The 26,646-nt window shown below is 41.1% G+C and overlaps 1 protein-coding gene across 5 annotated transcripts in view; it reads right to left on the bottom strand.

The window, feature by feature from the left end:
• Positions 1–1,048: 1,048 nt before the first annotated feature.
• The window catches only part of RMDN2 (regulator of microtubule dynamics 2), a 93,119-nt gene continuing 67,521 nt past the window's right edge, over positions 1,049–26,646 (bottom strand). For 4 of the 5 annotated variants that reach the window (XM_062209285.1, XM_062209283.1, XM_062209281.1 and 1 more), the window contains exons 9-12: positions 21,065–21,118; positions 20,895–20,975; positions 7,340–7,389; positions 4,706–5,277 (exon numbers count right to left, since the gene is read on the bottom strand). In XM_062209285.1, the coding sequence (XP_062065269.1) occupies positions 5,232–5,277; positions 7,340–7,389; positions 20,895–20,975; positions 21,065–21,118 (231 nt within the window). In that variant the 3' untranslated portion in view covers positions 4,706–5,231. The other variant, XM_062209282.1, reaches the window with a different exon arrangement.

Raw genomic sequence — 26,646 nt, 5'->3', positions numbered from 1 at the left:
TTACCTTATTCTAGGAGGCCAGGATTACTCTGATACCAAAACCAGAAAAAGACATTACAAGAAAACAATAGTCTAATATCCACGATAAATATTTGTGCAAAAATTCTAAACAAATTGTTAGCAAATCTGCCAGAAGATATAAAGGAGAATATATGAGGATTAAGTTAGATTTATCCCAGGAATGCAAGGTTGTCTTAATATTCAAAAATCACTCGATGTAATTCATTATAAAAATAAACAGAAAACCACACGATTATCTCAATAAACACCAGTTTGACAAAATTCAGTATCCATTCCATTAAAAACTCATCCCATTCACTTATTTGTTTTGGCAGAACTTTAAAAACTGATTCTAAAACTCACACAGAAATGCAAAGGACTTAGACTAGCCAAAACAAATTTTAAAAAGGACATAGTTGGAGGATTAACACTACCTGACTTCTACACTATAAAGCTACTGTAATCAACACAGTATTGTTTTGGCGTTAAGATCGATAAACAGATCAATGTAAAAATAGAAAGCCCAGAAATAGACCCACACGTATATGGAAAATTAATTTTTTGACAAAAGTATGAAAGCATTTTAAAAAATGAGTCATTTTAACAGATGGTGAAGTAATCAGACATCCAAACAACAGAAAAAATGAGTTTCAAGCCATACATCAAACTATATACAAAATTCAAACATCCCAATTTAAATAATGTATAAAATATTTGAATAACCACTTCACCATAAGTGAATGACAAGTAAGAGTGTGAAAAAAGATGCTCAACATTATTTGTCAGTAGGGACACACAAGTGAAAAGCTCAATCAGATCTCACTATATGCCTATTGCAGGGGCCAAAATGAAGACTGACTCTATCAACTGTTGTTAAGAAGGATGAGCAAGCGGCACTCACTACTGGTGAGAATGCAAAATAGTAGAACCACTTTGGAAAACAATTTGACAGTTTTTTTTGAAATCGTAGACATATAGCTACCATACTTCTTACTCATAGGTATTTATCTAAGAAAAGTGAAATATGTGTTCATTCAAAGACTTCACATGAAGGTTCATAGAAGATTTATTTTTCAAAATAAAATACTGCAAACAGTTCAAATATCCAACAATAGGTGAGTAGAGAAACAAACTGGTATATCCATCTAATACAACACTATTCAGCAACAAAAAGGAATGTTTATTAGTACATGCCATAGATCGGATGAATTCTCAAATGATCATGTTGAGTAAAAGAAGTTAGACAGAAAAATGCACATGGTAAATAATTTGATTTATATAAAATTAAGAAATATGCAATCCATAATGACAGAAAGCACTGGGAGGAGTGTACAGAATCACAGAGAGAGATTAAAAAGGGGCCATGAAAAAGCTTTGAGGTGAGGAAAACTGACTGCAGTGATGGCTTCATGGGTATACACATATGTCACAATCAAATTATACACTTTAAATATATGTAGTTATTTGTCGGTCAATTCTATTTAATACAATATATATTTTCTAAAAGCCAAAACTTATAATTTGGTTCTAGGAAGCTAAAGCAAAATATAGGTTGAGAGTTCCAAAACTCTCAGAACTTCAAGATACGAACTTTACTTGGTTCTAAAATGTACCGTGTATTAAGTGTGAAATAAACTATTATTATCAAGTGTCCAAGCACCAGATCATAACATCCATAATGAAGCACTCCCGAACTCACACAGACCATGTAGACAAGTCTTTAAAATCAGGCTTCACCACCTCTTTTCTTTCTCTTTCCTTATCTTGGCAAGGGGGTGGGGTATTAGGAGATTGGATATATGAAGAAAGATACACAATAGTTGTTGAAAATTTATGAATTGAAACTAGACAATGTATACTAATATCCAAAAAACCCTAAGATTATTATTTGCTTTTTCTCCTTATTTTTCTTACCATTCCTCTCTAGTTTTATTGTGTAAAGTTTTAAAAATTTATTTGAAAGGCAGAGTTACAGAGAAAGAGGGAAAGAGGGGGATAGGGCCCTCTTCTACTTTTAAATCCCTCTTACTTTTTTCCCTTTCCTTTTTTATTTTTTGCTCTCCTTCTACTGTCTCTTACTCTCCACATCCCCAATCCCTTGGTTGCTGGTGAGAGTGTGCAGTTGCTCCCAGCACTACATGGACCCTAGAGTAATCTGTGCAAGTTCACATTCCTTGCTCACTGTGTTAGGCGTGTATTTACTATCCCATGCTTTAGCTCCTTTATCTGTAAAAGGTATGATAAGAAAGATTTCTTCCTCCCAGGGTTGTTGTGATGATGAAATGAGTTAGCATAGGAAAAGCACTTAGAATAGGCATACATCGCGTAAGTATTAACATTCTCAGAGCCCCTATTCCATGCCAGGCACATTGGACTCCAGCCAACTAAAAGTGAATAGCCCTAGGCTCAAAGAAGAATGCAGAAGACATGAGATTCCAAAACTCAGTCCTGGTTAATCCAGCACAGTTCTCTAACCTTGACCATGGTCTTTATAAATCAGGGCTAAACTGTTCAATAAATAATGGAGCTCAGCATTGTGGTGTAGCAGATTAAGCTACTGCCTTTGACGCTGGCAACCCATATGAGTTCTGGTTTCAGTCTCGGCAGTTCTGCTTCTGATCCAGCTCTTTGCTACTGCACTTTGGAAAGCAGGGGAGGAGGGCCCAAGTGCATGGGCCCTTGCCACGCACATGGGAGACCTGGACTTCCAGGCTCCTGGCTTCAGCCTGGGCCAGCCCTAGCTATTGTGGCCATTTGAGGAGTGAACCAGTGGAAGGAAGATATCTGTTTCTCCTTTTTGCTCTGTAATCCTGACTTTCAAATAAATAATCTTTGAAAATCTATTTATTGGTAAAATGAGAAGTCTGTTTGGTGTAGAGGGTTGTCTTTATAGTCCATCTTTTGTTTTTTTATAATTGGGAAGTATAAAAATATTACCAAATGAAAAGCTTCCCCCTCCTACAAATTTTTGTCACACTTGAGAAGTGGCATGGATTTTGAGGAAGATAACATTGAAATTACATGGACAGCACACTGGCTACAATTTTAGTGAAACACTGTCACCTCTTAAATCTCTTATGAGAAACTGTACTATACTTTGATTTTTCAGAAAATAAGTATATTCAGAGTTCTGGATCAGAACTATCTATTTCTAAAACCATACAATGGGATTCAAAATGTTCATGCAAAATGGAATTAAAAGATTAAAATAAAAAAAAGGTTTGTTTCTTAACATAAATTTCATCAAATTCAAGACATGTTTGTAAGTTATTATACCAGCCACTTAGTCTGTCCTTAAAGAACTGAGGATCCTGGGGTTTTAATTCATGTCAACGCAGTCTTTTTAAAAAATATATTATTAATTAAAGAAAAATGGGTGTCCTTTAAAGATTTTTTTTTAAGGTTAGGAAATACAAAGACATCTGAGGGGGCTAAATCAAGACTGTAAAGTGGATGCCTAGTGGTTTCCCACAAAACTCTGGCAAGATTGCCCTTCTCTGAGAGGAGCAAGCAGAAGTACTATTGTAGTGGAGTCATCTCTGGTGAAGCTTCCCTGAGCATTTTTCTGCTAAAGTTCTGGCTTTTTCAAAAATCTCTCTCCTAATAAAAAACTCTCCTAATAAGCCTGTGTTATTGTTCTCCTTGGACCTCCAAAAAGTCAACAAGAAAATGCTTTGAGTATACCAAAAAAAACTGTTGCCATGACCTTTGCTCTGTACTGATATACATTCACTTTGATGGGACCACTTCTACCTCTTGGTTGCCATTACTTTGCTTGTGCTTTGTCTTCAGGATCATACTGGTAAAGCCATGTTTCTTCTCTTTTACTGCTTTGAAGAAATGCTTCATGATCTTTTATGCTTGTGTAAAATTTTCATCGAAAGCTCCTCTGCTCTTCTCCACAGCTGATCTGGGTGCAACAATTTGGCATCCATTGAATAGAAAGTTTGCTCCACTTTAATTTTTCCATCAGAATTGTGTAAGATGAACCAATTGAGATGTCTATAGTGTTGGCAAATGATTCTGCTGTTAATTATCAGTCCCCTTCAACCAGGACATGAATAAAATTAATTTTTTTCTGGCAAATGGATGTGGATGATCTGCCACAGCAGGCTTTATCTTCAACGTCATCCTGTTCCTTCTGCTTTATTTTGGTTCAAAGAAAAGTGACATGGTCTCACCTGGATTTTAACCTTCTGGCTACTAGTTCTCAAAAAGGATTTATTTATTCATTCAAAAGGCAGAGTAATAAGGGATGGAGCACAGAGACACATAAGGAGAGATCTTCCATCTGCTGGTTCACTCCCAAATGGCTGCAACAGCCAAGGCTGGGCTAGGCTGAAGAGAGGAACCAGGAACTCCATCCACGAGTTCCCTGGTGGCAGGGACCCAAGCATCTGGGCTATTTTTGGCTGTCTTCCCAGCTACATTAGCTAGAAAGGAAGTGGAGCAGCTGGGACTCAAAATGGTACTCCAACACAAGATGTTGGCTTTGCAAACGGTAGCTTAACCCACTGCACCACAATGCTGGCCCCATTTCTTCTTTTCATTTACAAGCTGCTTTCTTTGGGGGCATTGACCCTATAACTTTTTTATAAAGCATCAATAATTTCACCGTTCTTCATAAATAATTTCACTGTTTGGTGTTTGTTCTTGCTTCCATTTTAGCAGATTTCCTCTTGTTCTGCTGGGGCTCTTTTAAAATTTTATTCATTTGAGCGAGAGAGAGAGAGAAATGTTTTCATCTGCTGGTTCAATCCTTAAACGTCTATAATTACTGAGGCTGGGACCTGATCAAAGCCAAGACATGGGAATTCAACCCAGATCTCCTACATGGGTGGCAGGGATCCAGTTACATGAACAATCACTTGCTAATTCCAGGTTGTGCATTGCGATGAAGCTGGAGTCAGGAGTGGAGCTGGGACTCAAACCCAAGCATTCCAGTATGGGATGAGGCAGCTTAACCACTAGCTCAATCACCCACCCCAGGGGCTCTTTTCAAATTGATGCCTTTTCCTTCTTAGGACTGAAACTAGACCCTGTTCAGACATGCTCTAATACTTAGAATGAGTTTATTTTTGGTGCAGTTTCAATCCATGCATTTTTTTTCATAATATGTATTTTCCATGAACTTTGTGAAGACCCCTCCTATATGAAATCTCTTGAGAGGTTAACAGTCTGTGTACTTCATCTGTGAAGCCATTAGCGACCCAGCAGGAGAAACTCTCATTTCAGGAGCAGTCTGCAGCTATTCTGTCTTCTCCAAGGTCAAGCAGCCTGAGTAGTAAGTGAAATAACCAAAGACAATTAGTAGGAGTCCTCATGGCTCACTTTGTGTGAAACTCCCTGGAATAAGTGTAATAGTCTACATATAATGCTGCTGTCATCCAAGAAAAATACTTGACTTTGACAAAACAGTGAGATTTAATGTAAAAAATTTTAGTTGGCCTCATCACACATAGCTTCTTTGATGATAAGATCTGGTGAGAACTACAATGTAACTAGGTATGACTGAGCATACAGCAGCAAGGCTTTCATGCTCATTTAGAAGTGTATTAAGAGGGCGTGTGGAGTTTCCTCACTTAATATCCTATTTGAGCAACTGTCAATGGGTCAGAAAATCCTAGTACTCTAGAGATTGAATTAGGAATATTATCTTCTGCTGGGTCAAATCCTGATTCAGAAACTGCCACAGGGATGATCAGTGGACACCAACTTGTCTGTTGAAGATATACTGACTATAGGGACAAATAGGAATTTGTTAAAATGCCTATTTATTAGACCTTGGGTCATGCTCTAATTGTGAGTTCTAAGTCTTCCTGTTATCCATCAGGCGTATTCCTTGATATTCCTCATAATTCCTACAGGAAGTCTTTGTACTGCTCTCTGTTGGAATGGCTTGTTACCAACCAAGGCTACAACATGGTTGATTCTATGTCATCTGTTACCAGGTGGAGTCACCTGTCTCAAAGTGCACATTCATTTAGTTGTTTAGAGCCTGACAGAAATATCCATGAGCAAACTTGCAGGACTCTCACTTCAGCTAGCCAGTGGTTTCAGTGTTGGAGCAGCTGGCAGAGGTAAGGTGGTGAGAACCAGTTAGACTGATTCAGTATTTCAATTGGTCATTATAAAAGATAAGAGGGAAGAAATGGCTCGGTTTGATTAACCCATGTATGTAGGTCAGGGTTTGAAATATTGAGTGCACTGAAATACTGAGTATGTGTGTGTATGTGAGTGTGTGTGAGTGTGTGAGTGTGTGTGTGTGTGCACCTGCATGTGTGCCCCTGTATGTGGGATAGCAAAGAGGAAATTCAAGTTTTACTATGATTTTCAAGATGAGGTAGTTAAAGGATACCAGGGAATCTATATAGAACATTAATAGCTAAGCTCATTTAAAAATTATTTATTAATTCAGAATTGGGAAATATTAAAAAACAAAACAAAGCTTTAAGAAATATAAATGAATGGCTACAACTTTAGTATATTTCCTACTGGATGATTTTCTGCATCTTTTCATGTAGTTGAGATGATAGTTATGTACTATTTTGTTTTGTATTCACACTAAAGCTGCTTTATAATAACTTTTAGTGTTAAAATATTCTATCATCATATTCTAATGTGGCTAACATTGTTAAGCATTGTGATATGGTATTATGAAAATTTATACACAAATTATATGCACTTTTTTAGGATTTTTTTCATTGAAATGAAATGCTAAGATTAAAGGGTTAATATACTTTTAAGGTTTTAGATACACTGTCCCAAATGTTTGAGCCAAAACATTGCCACTGAATGTTTCTTGAAAGAAGGAAAAACCTTGCTGATTTGACAGAGAAAGTGTTTTATTATAGTTTTATTCACATTCTGTGATTACTATTTGTAATTCTTTTTGTTTTTCCTCTTCTGCTCATACTTTGTTCATGTCCTTTGCTTACGTTTTCTATTTTTCAACCACATTAGTGGAATTGTTTTGTTTGATAAAGTCTCCACTAACATAATAAAATACTCATTAGATTTCATTGTTTGGATTGATTTAAATATTTTATTTAAAGAAATGCTCTGAAGGCTCTAATTTATTGATAGGAAAAATATAATGCATACATATTTATAGGTGATTTTATACTGATATTATAGCAAATAGATTCTCCAAATAACATGATTGGTTTGGTAGTGCTACCAGTGGGATGCATTCTGCAGAAATGTACTTTTACCTTCAAATCTGAGCACATTACCCTTACATCAGAAGAAAAAACCAGGATAATAAAACACAGCTTTGATGAGTTTAAATTTGAGTAGACCACATCTGATTTGTTGAAGAGTAAGTTCTTTTATTTACCTCTTCAAAGAAGCCATTAATTTTTTCACTTCTTTCTGTGTTACTTTATCCTATAAAGAAAACACAAACACACAATGAAACTTCACACATTTATCCTGCTACTCTGGGTATTTCAAAACAGACGTCTGGGGAGCGCAGCCGTATTTTTTTTGAAAGGCCATTACAAAGTAAACACAGATTTCTTTGGCACAGGCCACGATCCACACCTATGAAAACATGGGTAGCATGGGGAGCTGTCTCCAGGCTCTTCCCTCCCGGGTCGGGAGTGGTGGGCTTCTGGAAGGAGACAGTGGAGCTGACACAGTGGCTCCACAACCACAAGATGTGAAGACGTCCTAGCCCCAGCAGCAGGATTGGAAGAAACCTGGACGATGCAAACATCTGAGCTGAGACAGCACACTTTCTAACCTTCTGTGAAAGTCAGGTGATTGTGGGGCATTCCCAGGTCAACTTCAGTGTGCAGGAACAGAGTTCAGCCTCCTGAATTTTATTATAGAACAATGCTAGATGGATCCTTCCTATAGGTATTTTGCATAGGTTTTTACACTTTGCTGCCTGGACTCTGATAGAGAAATCCTCTTCCTTCACTCCATGTCCCCTTTCCTTGCATCAACTGGGAAGTCACATATGATATTTAGAGCTAAGATTCCCAGGTAGACCAGATGACTGATGCTCTCCAATATCTTTGTACGTTCCCCTTTGAGAGGGGCCAGCAGGGCCCAGTCTTCCTGAGTAGAGTCCACAGCTAAGTTCTCAAAGGTCATCATTTCCAGAGATTGCACTGTTAAGAACTCAGCCACCATCTGTCTTTTTCTGATTTCTTAACCAGGGACAATCTTAGCAATAAGCCAAAAAAAAAAAAAAAAAAAAAAAAAAAAGCGTAACCTAAATAGATGGACCCTCAAGTGAGCCCACATTTTTAGAAAGATTTATTTACTTGAAAGGAAGAGTTAGAGAAAGAGAGAGAGACAGAGAAATCTTCCATGTGCTGGTTCACTCATCAAGTGGCCCCAACAGCCAGAACTGAGCCAAGCCAAAGTTAGGAGCCAGGAGCTTCAAGGGGGTCTCATATGTGAGTGGCAGGGGCCCAAGCACTTGGGCCATTTCCTGTGGATTTTCTGCTTTTTAAAATATTTATTTATTTGAAAGGCAGAATTAGAGAGCGAGAGCGGGAGAGAGAGAGAGAGCGAGCTTCCACCCCCTGGGAGCTAGATGGTAAGTGGAACAGCTGGGACTTGAACCAGTGCTCATAGGGGATGTTGGCACTGCAGGCAGCGGCTTTACATGCTATGCCATAGCGCCTGCCCCATTTCCTGCTGCTTTTCCCAGGCCATTAACAAGAAGCTGGACCATAAGTGGAGCAGCAAGACTCAACTCAGTGCCCATATGGGATGCTAGCATTGCAGGCTATGCCACAATGCAGGTGCCCAACTGACCCCACATTGATACTGAGGTTGGTGTCACCACACTCTGGAGCTCAGAGCTGTTTTCTGTAAAAAGGCCAGGGATCTCTGTTTTTAATAAGCAAGTCTTACAGACTCAAATGACTGGCTTCAAATCCTAGTTTCTGTAGAAGCCCAGGTCTCTCTTAGCCCCTGGTCCAGGTTGAAGTGCTGATTTTATGTTTCACTTCCATATCCCTCATCATACTTTACTGCCATACTTGTTGGGTGCTGGCCTTCCCTCTAGACCATAGCATTCACAGTGGCAAAGACAGTATCTGCTTTTTCCTATTTGGATCCCAAGACTTGAGCAAAAACACTCCACACTTATAATACAAAGAAAGAAAGATAATCTATTTCCTCCCTTCATTCAAACACACATATTCAAAAATACAGATTTAGTTCACCTAAAATATTAGAAAACATACTTTGGGAAATACATCAACGCTCTTTTCTAAAAAGTTTGGGTGAATGAAGGAGAGATTTACTGGGGACGGGCATTGTGTTGTAACAGGTTAAGCTACCTCCTGCAACACTGGCGTCCCTTATTAGTGCAGGTCTGAGTTGCAGTCCTAGCTACTCTGCTTTGATTCGGCTTCTTCTCAATGCAGCAAAAGACACTACAAGTAGCTGGGGCTCTGCCACCCACGTGTGAGATCAGGACCAAGTTCCAAGCTTGTTGTGGCCATTTGGGGCGTGAACCAGAGGATGGAAGACCTCTCCCTCTCTCTCTCTCTCTCTCTCTCTCTCTCTCTGACTCTATGTAACTCTGCCTTTCAAATAAATACACAAATCTTAAAAAAAAAAAAGAAAAACAGAACAAAGAAACATTATATACTGGGAAATCTCAAGAAATAAGACACTGAAAAATTTATTTATGTAATTTCAGTTTATTTGAAAGGGAGGGAAGGTGGGAGGTGGGAAGGGAGGAAGAGAGAGGCAGTAGTGGAGTTGGGCCAGGCCAAAGCTAGGAGCCAGGAACTCAGTACCTAGGTCTCCCATGTGGGTGACAGGGACTCAGGTGCATGAGCTATCACCTGCTACCTCCCCAGGTGCATGTTAGCAGGGAGTGAAGCCAGGACTCAAATCCAGACACCGTGATGCGGGATGTGGGCATCCCAAGCAGTATCTTAACAACAGAGCGAAATGTCCACCCTAAGAAACAACACACTCTGGATGCACGTGACAAGAAGATAGGGCCAACAGAGTAGAAATAGGAGGTTGTAAAATCAGTAACATTCCCTTCCTGCAACTCATGAAACTGTCTGTTTAGATGGTGGGAAAATCTGCCCTTCCTATAACTGCCTTATTAATTTTCTTTAAAAGTTTATAAGGAAAGGCCGGCGCCATGGCTTAACAGGCTAATCTTCTGCCTTGCGGCGCCGGCACACCGGGTTCTAGTCCCGGTTGGGGCGCCGGATTCTATCCTGGTTGCCCCTCTTCCAGGCCAGCTCTCTGCTATGGGCCAGGAAGGCAGTGGAGGATGGCCCAAGTGCTTGGGCCCTGCACCCGCATGGGAGACCAGGAGAAGCACCTGGCTCCTGCCTTCGGATCAGCGAGATGCCCCGGCCGCAGCGGCCATTGGAGGGTGAACCAATGGAAAAAGGAAGACCTGTCTCTCTGTTTCTCTCTCACTATCCACTCTGCCTGTCCAAAAAAAAAAAAATGTTTATAAGGAAGAAGCAGCTCTCCAGACATGGACTGTACAGTGAGTGAGCCCACAAGAACTAAATTCAAACCAGAAATAAACAGGCAAATGAGAAGTTCTGATACGTGAGCCAGCATTACTGATTTCACAAGTGAAATCCTCTGGCCTGCAGTCTTTCTATTATCAGGAAGGCAGGATGAACGCTTATACACAAATTATATGTTACAAATCTGAGAACAGTGTCTTAATTCAGACGATCAAATATGATGTCTAAAGTGGGAAAGAACATTTAAAGCAGGATGAGGATTTTCTTTCTAACAGAAGCTACCCATGAGAGTGCTGATTCTCACCGTAGACAACACGGAAACACGTCTCCGGACTTTACCCAACAGGTCATTCAAAGACAATGTGAAGAAAGACTGTTAGCTTTCAGGATTCCCAGAGACCACTTCTTGTCGTGGGTGTTTCTGGTACACTGGATTTATGATCCTATAGGAGTCTGCCTGTCTTAGAAGGGTGATTTTTGTCACTTCAAAAATATTACAGTAAATTTAAAATATAGGGTGTTAAAACAGATTAGCATATCCTCCACTGTAAAACAAAATATTACATAATGCTTTTGCTATCTGAGCTTTCTCGGGAGACTCCAAGCCAAGGATCCTGGAGACTGCCTCCAGGCAAACCACTCTGAGTTTGCTGGTGAAGTCATCATTTCACGCAGCAATCATTCTCACACTGTCTAACACACAGGGACTCCTTTTATTTAGAAACAAAGGGAAGTTTCCCAGGATCTGAGATGACCTCGTAGGGTCAAGAAGAGTCCACGTGAATAATTAAAGACTGTGCTTTCAAATCCTGGCAACGTAGTGCTGCGCACACACCTGCATCTGGGCTCCAGAGACCAAATGGCTGACACTCCCAATAGCAAGGAGCGGTGTGACGGGCCTGTAGTTCGCTGGCAGGGCAGACGACAGGTCCACGATGACTGTCATGCAGGGCAGAAGTGACAAGAAAGAAGCCCATGTGGTACACAGACTCACAGGAGGGAGCGGGGACCAATGGCTCCATTGTCTTCAGTGTAATTAATGGTGCTGTGAGACACTTTGGAAATGAATGAACTAACCCCACTGGGACGGGATGCACTACCTATAGCTCACTTCATCCTACTTTCCTCATTGAGAAAGAAATTGAAACATTCCTGGCAGTACCTTCACTGTGTGAAGAAAATGACTAAAAATACGAATGGAGGTATCACTGAGAACAAAGATGCTGGGTACCACCACAATGTCCAACTTCCTGAGTTACACTCATTTCCAGTCCCATACATCAGCGCTAGTCACACTGTTTTTGTATTTGGATGGTACCAGTGTTCTGATTCTTTCTACAGGTTTTCTTGACCGGTTTTATGCCAGGCAGCAGAGTCAGGACTAGGCATAGAGCAGTAAATGCAAGAGAGCACTCTGCTACCCTCACGGAACAAACACCCAGGTAACTACAATCACAGCCTCGCTAGATGACACGAGGAGAAGCACGAGAGGCTTTCTCGCGAGGGGCTACCAAGGAAGTGCTTCCTGGTGAAATGGCATCTGTGGTAGGGCCTGCAGGGTGGGAGGGCATAAAGCTGGGGGAAGAACGGAGGGCCTGGGAGAAGGCTTTAGGAAGAAGGGACAGCACGTTCGGAGGGTGCAGGGCGGGAAGGAACAGGTATGGAGGAGGCGAGCGAGGGTGCCATGAGCTCGAGACCGGGAGGAGCTCCATCACTGCTCTGAAGGACAAGCTACGATTCATCTGGACGCAGAGAGGTTTCAGCAGGAAAGTGACATGCTGAGGTTTACGTTCACTCACTGTGTTAGCTGCTACTGGAAGGCTGTGAGGAGAGCAGCCACGGCGCTTTCACAGTCCCAAGTCCCACTGAAAGCAGAGGAGCAGCAATGGAGACAGCACACGGGTGGTTCAAAGCCTGTTTAAAAGAGGACTGCCTGGAGGATGGCCCAAGTCCTTGGGCCCTGCACCTGTGTGGGAGACCTGGAGGAAGCGCCTGGCTCCTGGCTTCAGATCGGCGCAGCTCTGACCGTGGCAGCCACTGGGGAGCAAACCAATGGACGGAACACCTTTCTCTCTTGTTTCTCCCTCTCACTGTAACTCTACCTCTCAAATAAATAAGATAATAATAATAAAAAAAGAGGACTGCCAAGCACTTGGTGACTGGGTGGAGGTGTGGATTGGGCCTGGGCGGGGGCAATGAAGGATGATTTCCAGGTTGCCCAGTTGGGTCGACACAGGTGCCATCTACTTAGAGGGGAAGGTGGAGGAAGAAAGATGCCACAGCCTGATGCTAACTAACTTTAGGACTCAGAGTCAGATGTCTGACAGACACCCAGGGGCAGGTGTCACAGCAAGAAGTTGGCTAATCAGACCTCGTGCTGAGAAGAGAGATCTAGAGACACAAATCTGAAGGCCTCTGGCATGTGGTTAGCATGTGAAGCTATGGAGGTCAGCTCTGGGGTGTGGGAGAAGGGGAGGTTAGCATGTGAAGCTACAGAGAACAGCTCTGGGGTGTGGGAGGAGGGGAGGTGTGGCGAGAGGAGGAAGGAGGAGAGAAGACAAGACAAAACCCTGAGGCTAGCCAATATTTAGCCCTGCTGTGACAATTCTCAATCTCTTGACTGAACATTTGCACATCAGACCAGGTAATAGTTTTCATTATCATATTGTATTTTAATCTTACATTCTAATAAGAATGCACAGACACTCAGCTTAAAATGATTGTACATAACCCAAACTAATATCATTCAGGAGAGATGTGAAAGATAATCAGGTACCTATTACCAACATGGGACAAGCAACCAAAGGGATGAAATCTATTTCCTGTTGAAAAAGATGACACAAAACTCTGCCCTCTGGTGAAGACTGATGCCGAGACTGTGCTGTATCGCACCTGTTTTTAGCTGCTGGGAAGAACTGAGGGATTAAAGTTCGGAGGACAGTCAGCCCTGTTGGAAATTTTGAACATCCAGAAAATACACATCCACAGACCAAGACCTTGTTCATGGGGTTCAGAACAGACGGATCAATGCTCTTCAGAGATACAAGAATCTGAAGTCCCTTGGCAGAACGTGTTTCACTTCTCCATTCAGTCATTTCCTGTCACTGTCCTGCACACTCCTGCCGCTCCCGGCAAACAAAGCTTTGCTTTCCCACTCCCGCCCTCTGTCTGTGACCTGTGATGTGCCTGCCCACACCTAAACAGCAGACAGGTCTTTCAAATTCCAACTCTCATGCCACCTGATTCCGTCTGGGAGCAGACAACTTCTCCCTCTTCTAAATTTCTATAACCAAACACTTGTACCTGTCTTAGCTCTTCATGCCTTTACGTGACATCGTTTTCCTCCAGGCTTTACATGCCTAGAGGGCAACGGGCAAGCCTTATTTGTCCACACTGCAGATCACAACAGAGGCTGGAGCATGGACTGAAGAGGAGTGCTTTTCCTAAGGCCTTTGTTTTCTGCTATCATTTATAGGACGATAATGTGTGGTGGTATGAAAAGGGAGCTGGAAAACATTTTCTTTTTTCCTTTTGTTCCTACAGGAGCACAGACTGAACAGTTAAGTGTGGAATCTAAAGCTCACAGCATACCCAGAATCCCAAACTGCTAAATAAAATGACAAGAGGCAATCCTACAGTTCCTTTCATTTTTTTTAAATAGCAGGTGTCTCAAAACCAAGAAAATGTTAAGATATTTTTAACCTTTCACTTTTTAATCATGACTTTGGCAAATAACATCCTGCTATGGGCTGGGTGAGCAAGCCCTTGGACATTCACATTGCTATATACTTGACTACTGTTCTAGCTCATTTGCTGCCTGCAATGTTTAATCACCGCCTCCCCAGGATGATGCTCCCCTCCTCTTTCGCAATGGGGCTTGTCCCATTCTCTGCTGTTTTATATCTAACAAGCATCAGGATGTTTGTGTGTCCTGAGAAGATTCAAGGGGTCTTCTGGTGACCGGTCATTTTACACAGGTACAGCAAAATTGTGAATGTCACAGTGCATGTAGAAATCTGAGTCAAAATAGTTTAGTATAAAAGAAAGTTGCATCATAGAATCAGAGAGTAGAGATCCCAAGATGGCAGAATACAGAAAGGGCAGACTGCTCTAGCCTAGGGGAAAAATAGTAAAATAAATAAAAAGTAAACTAAATAGATAGATAGATAAAAAAATGGAGAAAGTGAATTCTCAGGGGAGAGCTGGAGAGAAAACTGCAGTGGAGATTCTATGGAAGGAGGAGAGATGCCGTGGACCTGTGTGGAAGGTGCAGATGCACAGCAATTGGAATGGACACAACACACGACCCCAGCAACCCAGAGCCAGAGAGAGCACCAGCTTTGGAGAGCAAGGTGAGGCCACTGGCCCACGTCACTGGTGATATAGCCAGAGGGAGAGCCTAGTGTACTACATTGTCTTTGAGTCTAGTCTGGAGCCCTGAGGGGAACATGGTGCCTGTAACCCAACTTAAAAAGAGGCATGTCTCAGGCCGGCACCGCGGCTCACTAGGCTAATCTTCCGCCTTGCGGCGCCGGCACACCGGGTTCTAGTCCCGGTTGGGGCACCGGATTCTGTCCTGGTTGCCCCTCTTCCAGGCCAGCTCTCTGCTGTGGCCAGGGAGTGCAGTGGAGGATGGCTCAAGTGCTTGGGCCCTGCACCCCATGGGAGACCAGGAGAAGCACCTGGCTCCTGCCATCGGATCAGCGCGGTGCGCCGGTCACAGCGCGCCTACTGCGGCGGCCATTGGAGGGTGAACCAACGGCAAAAGGAAGACCTTTCTCTCTGTCTCTCTCTCACTGTCCACTCTGCCTGTCAAAAATTAAAAAAAAAAAAAAAAAAAAGAGGCATGTCTCTCTCTCCCCATCCCCCCCCACCCCACCCACAATGTCACAAAGCAACTAGTTGGAAGAGGGCAGATGCCATTTTGGACATAAGTAGGGAGCAGCTGCATCAGTTCTTGTGTGCGCCCCAGCAACTGGCAGGGACAAGCCGCCATCTTGTCAGCGGATGTGTGCATCTGGCAATGGGGGAGGCGGTGGGGAAGGGAGAAGGAGCCATTCCCGTTCTGACGTCAATACTGGTTGCAGAGACCTTGGTACATGCCTTGCAACTGGTGGGGGCTATTGTGCATGTGTGTGATCCAGGGACTTAACCAGAGGGCAAAATCCACACTCCCCACTGAGTCTGAGTCTGGATGGGAGAATTAACAGGGGTAAGGCAGCCACCTGTGACTGTAAGGTGCCCTCACCCTGTCAATGTATCACAGGCTCTGGGCATCAAACTGCCCATGTGCACCAAGCTGGCTCTGGGGATACCTCAGCTTCTTTGTGGAGAGGACAGGCTAGTGGGGTGGAGTGGATCCTTTGCAACCCATGACTGTGTGCTGAGACTGGGAACTCTGTAACTGCATGACAGGCGCAGGTAGAGCTGGGTCTCTGGGCAGCTGTGCAGCTCCACACTCTTAGGGCTCCTTGACTGCCTGGGGTGGGTTACTGTAGCGAGATGTGAGCTCACACTGAGGACTGTGCAGATCCTTTGTGCAGTTCATGGGGAGTGAGGGTGAGTACTGCACCCACTGAGGGCTAACACCTGGGCACTGATCACCTTGGAAGAGAGGAGGAGCAATGGACAGATCAACCACAGAAAACCAGCAAGGAAACCACAAAGTTAACTGACACTACAGACCAAATGGACCTAAAGGATATCTACAGAAGTTTTCCTCTTACAGTTTCAGAGTACACATTCTTCTTACCAATGCATGGACCTTTCTCTAGGCTAGACCACATGCTAGGCCATAGGCAACTCTCAGCAAATTAAAGAACAAATAGAAATCATACCATGCATCTTCTCTGACCATAATGGAATATAGCTGGAAATCAACAACTCAAGAATCTCTAGAACATATGCAAACACAGAGAAACTGAACAACATGCTCCTGAATGAACAGTGGGTCATTGAAGAAATCAAAATAGAAATCAAAAATTTTCTGGAAATGAAGGAAGATGACAATACAACATATCAAAATTTATAGGATACAGCAAAAGCAGTGTTAAGAAGAAAGTTTATAGCAACTGGTGACTGTATCTAGAAATTGGAAAGGCACCAAATAAATGAGTTATCAATGCATCTCATGGACCTAGAAAAACAACAGCAAATCAAACTGGAACTAGTGGGAAAAAGAAATAATTAAAATTAGAGAATAAATAAATAAAATTGAAACAAAAACTAAAAAAACAATACAAATGATCAGCAAAATGAAGAGTTTTTTTTTGTTTGTTTTTTTTTTTTGGCAAAAATTAACAAAACTGACAAATCAGTGGCCCAAGCAACCTAAAACAAAACAGGGAGAAAACACAAATCAATAAAATTAGAGATTAAAAAAAGGAAATCTAACAACAGATACCAAAGAAATAAAAGAATCATCAGGAATTACTACAGGCCGGCGCTGTGGCTTAACAGGCTAATCCTCTGCCTTGCGGCACCGGCACACTGGGTTCTAGTCTCGGTTGGGGCACCGGATTCTATTCCAGTTGCCCCTCTTCCAGGCCAGCTCTCTGCTATGGCCCGGGAAGGCAGTGGAGGATGGCCCAAGTGCTTGGGCCCTGCATCCGCATGGGAGACCAGGAGAAGCACCTGGTTCTTGCCTTTGGATCAGCGCGGTGCGCCAGCCACAGCGCAGCAGCCATTGGAGGGTGAACCAATGCAAAAAGGAAGACCTTTCTCTCTGTCTCTCTCTCTCACTATCCACTCTGCCTGTCAAAAAAAAAAAAAAAAGGAATTACTACAAAGAGCTGTATGCCAACAAATCAGGAAACCTAGAAGAAATGGATAGATTCCTGGACACATAAAACCTACCTAAATTGGGTCATGAAGACTTAGAAAGCCTAAACAGACCAATAACCAGCAGAGATTGAATCAGTAATAAAGACCCTCTAAACAAAAAAAGCCCAGTACCAGATGGCTTCACTGCTGAATTCTACCAGATATTTAAAGAACTAATTCCAATTCTTCTCAAGCTATTCAAAACAATTGAAAGGGTGGGAATCACCCAAACTCCATCTATGAAGCCAGCATCACCTTAATTCCCAAATCTTAAAAAGATACAACAGAGAACTATGGACCAATTTCCCTGATGCTCATAGATGCAAAAATCATCATCAAAATATTAGCTAATCGAATCCAACAATACATCATAAAGATCATTTACCCAAACCAAATGGGATTTATCACTGGTATGCAGGGATGCTTCAACATTCACAAATCAATGTGATACATCACAATAAACTGAAGAACAAAAATGATATGATTATCTCAATAGATGCAGAGAAAGCATTTGATAAAATACAACATCTTTTCATAATGAAAACCTCAAACAAACTGGGTATAGAAGGAACATTCCTCTATACAATCCAAGCAGTCTATGACAAACCCATGGCTAGTATCTTACTGAATGAGGAAATGTTGGAAGGATTCCCACTAAATTCTGAAGTCTGACATGGACATCCATTCTCAACATTGCTAATGAATATAGTCCTGGAAGTTTTAGCCAGAGCCATTGGGCAAGAAAAAGAAATTAAAGGGATACAAATTGGGAAGGAAGAAGTCAAATTATCCCTATTTGCTGATGACATGATTCTTTTTTTAAAAATTTATTTGACAGGTAGAGTTATAGACAGAGAGAGAGAGAGAGAGAGAGAGAGAGAGAGAGAGAAAGGTCTTCCTTCCACTGGCTCACCCCACAATTGGCCACTATGGCCCACGCTGCGCTGATCCAAAGTCAGGAGCCAGGTGCTTCTTCCTGGTCTCCCATGTGGGTGCAGGGGCCCAAGCACTTGGGTCATCCTCCACTGCCCTCCTGGACCACAGCAGAGAGCTGGACTGGAAGAGGAGCAACTGGGACTAGAACCTGGCACCCAAATGGGATGACGGCGCCGCAGGTGGAGGATTAACCAAGTGAGCCACAGCACCGGTCCCTGATGACATGATTCTATATACAGGAGAACCAAAACAAAACAAAACAAAACAAAAACAAAACAAAACAAAACAAAACTCTACTCAGAGACTATTGTAACTCATACAGAAATTTGCAAAGAGGCAAGATATAAAATTAACACACAAAAATCCATAGCTTTTGTATATACAGATCATGCCATGGCTGAGAAAGCTCTTCTGCTCTTCTAAGTCAATCCCATTCACAATAGCTACAAAAAGCTGAACACCTTGAAATGAATTTAACCAAAGATGTCAAAGATCTCTATGATGAAAATTATAAAACATTAAAGAAATAAATAGAAGAAGACACAAAAAATGGAAAAATCTTCCAGGTTCAATGATTGGAAGAATTAATATCATCCGAATGTCCATATTACCATAAGCAATTTACAGATTCAATGCAATACCAATCAAAACACCAAGGACATTCTTAGATCTAAAAAAAAAAAAGATGCTAAAGTTCATATGGAAACAAAAGAGACCCCGAATAGCTAATGCCATTTTATAGAACAAAAACAAAGCTAGAGATATCACAATACCAGATATGAAGAATCTTATAGGGCAGTTATAATCAAAACAGACTGGTACTGGCACAAAAACAGATGGATAGATCAATGGAACAGAATATAAACTCCAGAAATCAATCCACGCATCTGAAATCAACTTACCTTTGAAAAGGAGCTAAAATCAATCCCTCAAACAAGGACCATCTCTTCAATAAATTATGCTGGGAAAACTAGATCTCCATGTGCAGAAGAATGAAACAAGACTCCACCTTACACCTTCACAAAAGTCCACTAAAATGTATCAAAGACCTAAATCTATGACCTGATATTAACAAATTACTAGAGAACATTGGTGGAAACTCTGGAAGAAATGGCATAAGCAAAGAGTTCTTGGAAAAAGACCCGAAAGCACACACAATTAAAGGAAAATTGACAAATGGGACTATATGAAGCTGAGAAGCTTCTGCACTGCAAAAGAAACACTCAGCAAAGTGAAGAAGCAATGGACAGAATAGGAGAAATAATTTGCAAACAATGCAATGATAAAGGATTAATTTCCAGAATCTACAAAGAGCTCAAGAAATTCAAAAACAAAGTAAACAATCCAGTTAAGTAATGGGCAAAGGACTTGAACAGGCATTTTTCAAAAGAGGGAATTCAAATGGCCAACAGACATTTGAAAAAATGTGCAAGATCACTATCCTACAGGGTAACACAAATCAAAACCACAATGAGGTTTCACTTCACCCCTGTTAGTGGCTGTCATACAGAACAAAAAATGCTGATGAGGATGTGGGGAAAAGGTACTCTAATCCACTGTTGGTGGGAATGTAAACTGGTACAGCCACTGTGTAAGACAGTGTAGAGATACCTCAGAAATATGAATACACACTTACCATGTTACCTGGCCATCTCATCCTGGGAATCTACTCAAAGGAAATTTAATCAGCATATGAAAGAGTTATCTGTACTCCCATGTTTATTGCAGCTTAATTCACAATAGGTAAGATATGGAATGAACTTAGATGTCCATCAACTGATGATAAAGAAATTATAGGATATATACACTATGGAATACTACACAGTGGTAAAAAGAAAAGAAATCCTGTCTTTTGCAACAAAATGAATGCAACTAGAAACATTACACTTAGTGAAATAAGCCAGTCCCAAAAAGATAAATACCATATATTCTCCCTGATCTGTGGTAACAGAGTACCTAAAATGTAATTTATAGGAGTGAAATGGACATTTTGAGATTCAATGATTTTTTTACAGCCCTTGTGTCTTCTGTTGAGGAACAGTGTTTTTCTTTTCATCCTATTTGCTTAACTCTTTACTTAGTGTAGTGCAATTTTATGAGTATAAAGGTAATAGAAAATAATCTTTGTAAAAATTTAAAAATGAGCATAGGAGAGGAAGGAGGCAGAAGGGTGAGCGTGTGGGTGGGCAGGTGGGTAGGGAGAGAAGTATCACTATGTTCCTGAAGTTGTATATAGAAATACATGAAATTTGTATAACAAATGAAATTTTTAAAAAAGTAAAAAAATAAAAAAAAATAAAAAAGAAGCAGAGAGTAGAAGTGTGGTTTCCAAAAGCCTGGGGGTGGAGGAAATGGGGAGATGTCAGTCAAAGCTGTAAGATGAGGAAGTTCTGGAGATCTAATGTACATCATGGTGACTGTAGTTAATAATACTGGATCGTTCACTTGAAGTTTTCTAAGACATTTCATAATGTATACATCTATCAAAAAACATCATGTTACATATAATTTACATATTGCTTATAACCAATTATGCTTCAATAAAGCTGGAAAATTTTTAAAAAAAGAGTAAAAAAATTTATTAGAGAAAGAAGACTCCCAACTGTTTGTGTTGGAGGCCTGAAGGGTGCTGATGAAAGCATTTATTATGTTAGGACTTACCTCTTTTGTAACACTAGGAAGCAATAGTGCCAAATCACAGAACTTCAAAGCATCCTGGTTTTGGTCAAGATCAATATAACACTAGAAATTAAAAAAAAAATCAATGTTAAATGTAATCACATTTTAATGTGTTGGATTCAAAGTGATCTTAAAACAATGGTCTTTATTACCTTTGCCAAGTGCATGTAATTGGATGTAGAGAAACCAGGGTGTAGTTCTTCAGCCTGATTTATGAGAAAACAGACAAGAATATAACAGGGCAAAATTAAAGCAACGTTAATCACAAGTAAAGAAGATATATTTCAAAAAAGTAAGTATTACCAACCAAATCACCCTGAGAATGTAGCTTAGTTGGTTCACATTTGTTTTTTTTGTTGTTGTTTTTTGTTTGTTTGTTTGTTTTTTGACAGGCAGAGTGGACAGTGAGAGAGAGAGAGAGAGAAAGGTCTTCCTTTACTGTTGGTTCACCCTCCAATGGCCGCCACGGCCGGCACGCTGCAGCTGGCACATCGTGCTGATCCAAAGCCAGGAGCCAGGTGCTTCTTCTGGTCTCCCATGGGGTTCAGGGCCCAAGCACTTGGGCCATCCTTCACTTCACTCCCGGGCCACAGCAGAGAGCTGGCCTGGAAGAGGGGCAACTGGGACAGAATCCGGTGCCCCGACCGGGACTAGAATGCGGTGTGCTGGTGCCACTAGGCGGAGGATTAGCCTATTGAGCCGTGTCGCCGGCCAGTTGGTTCACATTTGAATCATTTTATCAGCTTAAGTATCTTTTTGATGGAAATATAACATTTCAATTTAGCCATTATCATTAAATTAGTTAATATGGTCATAAAGCTTCTAAAACAATGAGATACTTCAAGGTTTTAAGATTTCTTTATATAATCAATTTCTGAACTCCTCATTCTCTTTCTCTTTTTTCTTCTTCCATTTCAAGAACAAAAGCAACTGTTGATAAACTCCCTGGGGACAAATCCTATACACTTCGTAGTCTGTTTAGGAAATGATAGTAGAGCAAGACTTGAACTCAAAAGCATCTTCCACAAGATTACTGTCTGATTTCTTTCTTTCTTTCTTTCTTTCTTTCTTTCTTTCTTTCTTTCTTTCTTTCTTTCTTTCTTTCTTTCTTTCTTTCTTTTTTTTTTTTTTTTGACAGGCAGAGCGGACAGAGAGAAAGGTCTTCCTTTGCCGTTGGTTCATTCTTTAATGGCCATGCAGCCAGCGCGCTACAGCCGGCGCACCACGCTGATCCGAAGCCAGGAGCCAGGTGCTTATCATGGTCTCCCATGGGGTGCAGGGCCCAAGCACCTGGGCCATCCTCCACTACACTCCCTGGCCACAGCAGAGAGCTGGCCTGGAAGAGGGGCAACTGGGACAGAATCCGGCATCCCGACCGGGACTAGAACCCGGTGTGCCAGCGCCGCAAGGTGGAGGATTAGCCTATTGAGCCGTGGCACCAGCATATCTGATTTCTTATGATCTGAACACATTGCAGATATGAATAAGTATCTGAAGTGCCTCAAGCCAAGTGCTCTTAAAGCAAAGACAGGTCCTTAAAATAATCCATCTAAGTGCTGGATTTCATGAGTATGCTGAAGGTACTTTATCCTTCATCTACTGGTCACAGAAATGCCAGTTCCTTTTCCTTGTTTCTGGGAAATAAGAATTCTTTCCGGTTTATGGTATTGCTGTGAAGGGACTCTTCCTAGAACCTAAGTCAGCCTTTGCTTCACAGCCAGCTTCCGTTGCCATGAAGGCCAAGGAAACCGAGCTCCCAGCTTGACCTCAGTCCCCACCTCAGAGGGCTGCAGAGCCCAGGAGGAGAGGGATTCTTTTAAAAAGTTACAAAGATACACTTATTTTATAAAATATAAATAAACTAGACCTTTCCAAAATTGTAAGTGAAAATTTCTCCTTTCTCATTTTAATGCTCAACTTTGATCTCATGTCTCAGGGGTAACCACTATCAACAGTTTGACATATGTCCTACCAGACCTTTTACCAAGTGTAGGCAAGCAAAAACTAGATCATTGAAAAACAAAAACTTAAAATGGGACCATTTTCTACATGATTCAAAAACCTTGTTTTCCTTCACAAGGTATTGTAGACACATTTCCATGTTAGCATACACAGATCTACTTCATCGTTCCCAAGAGCTCTATTTCATATTATGGATATACCAAAATTAATCCTTCCTCATTGGGCATTTAAATTTGTTAATTTTTACTATTACTAATATTGACCAATAAACATGATTGTGTACAGGTGCAGTTATACACATAAGGAGAGACTCCTGGAAGTTGCACTGCTGAGTCAAAGCATACACACACACACGTGTGCACGCACACACACACACGTTTTCTTAAAAGCTAGATACTAATGAAGCAGATCCAAGGGAAGGTGCTGAGGACAGCTCCAAACCCTAGGGAGTACATACCCTGTAAAAGACACTCTGTTCTCCCCAGAATCAAAAAAGGAAGGTTTTTGGGAGAAGGAAGATAAAGTCTCCTGAGTTGAGGAGCCAGACTGAGTGCAACTCTCTAAGACACAGTAGGTCAACAGAGTCCAGACTTAGTGTGAAACCTGCTAGAGAGACAGCAAAGCTACTAATAGATTAAAGAAAGGTGTCAATTTGATCCTAGCCAGAGTTTTGAATGTCCTATACAGTCATCCATGGAGTTGATGGGTTATAGATTTCCTGGTGTTTCTCTCTTTTCTAATTTCTTCCCATTTCTATGCTCCTAGTTTAGTAAGTAGATTTCTTGAGCCATTCTAATAAGAGGGACTTAGACTGAGCTTTGTTCAGTTGTGTCTTGTATGTCTAGTAGTTTCCCTAGGTTGGTCCAAATCCTTTCTGTATAACTTGTCCCCTTGCATGCAAATAAGCAGCTTATTTCTTCAATGTTGGCATTTTAATTCTGCATATATGCTTTAATATCTATAATTAATCAAATGATTTTAAATCAGAAAACCCCGTTTTGGGGCAGGCATTTGGCCAAGCAGTTAAGCTGTTGGTTAGAACACCCATGACTCACAGGAGTACCAGAGTTTGATGCCTGCCTCTAGTTCCTGACTCCAGCCTTTTGCTAATACAGACCCTGGAAGACAGAGGTGATGGCTCAAGAAACTGGGTTGCTGAAACCCATGTGGAAGATCTGGATTGAGTTCCAGTCTCCTGGCTTTGGCCTAGCCCAATCCTGGCCATTAAGGGCATTTGGAGTATGAACCAGTAGAATGGAACACTCACACATTCTCTTTCTCTCACCATCTAATTCACTTTCTCTGTTGCTAAAATGAATAATGAAAAACTTTTTAAATGTCCCTTTTTTTTGTAACTTAAAAATAAATGAAGCTCAAAGGAATGCCAGTGAGGCTACTAACAATATTGAACTCCTAGAGTAGAACAGCTTTGGGTCTTTTATGAATTACCATAGGGCAGTATTATTCAGTATGGTGTTCTAATTAAGAGACAGTTTCTAGAGACGCTCTTAGAACATGCTGTCCTGGGGCTAGTCACATGGCACAGTGGTTAACATCCCATATGAGCACTGGTCCAAGTGCCAATCCAGCTCCCTACTGATGTGCCTGGAAAAGCAGTAGAAGATGGCCCAAGTGCTTGGGCCGCTGGCACCCACATTGGAGACCTAGATGGAGTTCTAGGCTCCTGGTTTGGCTTGGCAAAGCCCAGGGCCATTGAGGCTATCTGGGGAGTGAACCAGCAGATGGTAGATCTCTCTCTTTCCAACTCTGCCTTTCACATAAATAAAAAATAAATCTTTTTTTTCATTTATTAAACTTTTATTTAATGAATATAAATTTCCAAAGTACAGCTTATGGGTTACAATGGCTTCCCCCCTCCCATAACTTCCCTCCCACCCGCAACCCTCCCCTTTCCCGCTCCCTCTCCCCTTCCATTCACATCAAGATTCATTTTCAATTCTCTTTATATACAGAAGATCAGTTTAGTATATATTAGGTAAAGATTTCAACAGTTTGCCCCATATAGCAACACAGAGTGAAAAAACTACCGTTGGAGTACTAGTTATAGCATTAAATAAGTGTACAGCACATTAAAGACAGAGATCCTACATAATATTTTTTTACACTTCACACACTTGATCTTAGCCAAAAGGCCGAGAAGCAATGTATTTTTTTAAAAATTAATTAATTTTCTATGCCATTTCCAATTTAACACCAGGTTGTTTTTTTTCATTTCCAATTATCTTTATATACAGAAGATCACTTCAGTATATAATTAGTAAAGACCTTATCAGTTTGTACCCACACAGAAACACAAAATATAAAAATACTGTTTCAGTACTAGTTATAGCATCACTTCACATTAGACAACACATTAAGGACAGATCCCACATGGGGTGTAAGTACACAGTGACTCCTGTTGCTGACTTAATAATTTGACACTCCTGTTCATGGAGTCAGTAATCTCCCTAGGCTCTAGTCATGAGTTGTCAGGGCTATGGAAGCCTTTAGAGTTCGCTGACTTTGATCTTATTCCGATAGGGTCATAGTCAAAGTGGAAGTTCTCTCCTCCCTTCGGAGAAAGGTACCTTCTTTGATAAGGGTTGATAACCAGAATCTACAAAGAAATCAAGAAAATCCACAACAACAAAACAAACAACCCACTTAAGAGATGGGCCAAGGACCTCAACAGACATTTTTCGAAAGAGGAAATCCAAATGGCCAACAGACACATGAAAAAATGTTCAAGATCACTAGCAATCAGAGAAATGCAAATCAAAACCACAATGAGGTTCCATCTCACCCTGGTGAGAATGGCTCACATTCAGAAATCTACCAACAGCAGATGCTGGAGAGGATGTGGGGAAAAAGGGACACTAACCCACTGTTGGTGGGAATGCAAACTGGTTAAGCCACTATGGAAGTCTGTCTGGAGATTCCTCAGAAACCTGAACATAACCCTACCATACAACCCAGCCATCCCACTCCTTGGAATTTACCCAAAGGAAATTAATTTGGCAAATAAAAAAGCCATCTGCACATTAATGTTTATTGCAGCTCAATTCACAATAGCTAAGACCTGGAACCAACCCAAATGCCCATCAACAGTAAACTGGATAAAGAAATTATGGGACATGTACTCCATAGAATACTATACAGCAGTAAGAAACAACGAAACCCGGTCATTTGCAACAAGATGGACCAATCTGGAAAACATCATGCTGAGTGAATTAAGCCAGTCCCAAAGAGACAAATATCATTTGTTTTCCCTGATCGGTGACAACTGAGCACCAAAGGGGAAACCTGTTAAGTGAAATGGACACTATAAGAAATAATGACCTGATCAGCTCTTGTCCTGACTCTAGATGTACAATGTAATACTTTATCCTTTTTAGTATTTGTTGTTGTTGTTGTTGTTCTAGTACTATTGGTTGAACTCAGTAATTAACACACGATTATTCTTAGGTGTTTAAATTTTAACTGAAAAGTGATCCCTGTTAAATTTAAGAGTGGAAAAAGAGAGGGAGGAGATGTACAATTTGGGACATGCTCAATCGGACTTGCCGCAAATAAAAAATCTTAAAAAGAAACCCAAAACATTGTTTCATAACACCTAGCAAAGGATATAATACATGTTTACTTGGTCTTGGCCATTCTCGTTCCTTGAAGATAGGAGCTGGATCGGTCATTTCTGTATTTTCTGCAGTTGATAGTGTGTTTGGCACTAGGCATGTGCTTGATAAATAATGTTAAATAAGTTAGCTCTTCTTTA

This window comes from Lepus europaeus, chromosome 13, assembly GCF_033115175.1.
Source record: "Lepus europaeus isolate LE1 chromosome 13, mLepTim1.pri, whole genome shotgun sequence".
Lineage (NCBI taxonomy): Eukaryota > Metazoa > Chordata > Mammalia > Lagomorpha > Leporidae > Lepus > Lepus europaeus.
This window is presented reverse-complemented; position numbering and strand designations above follow the sequence as displayed.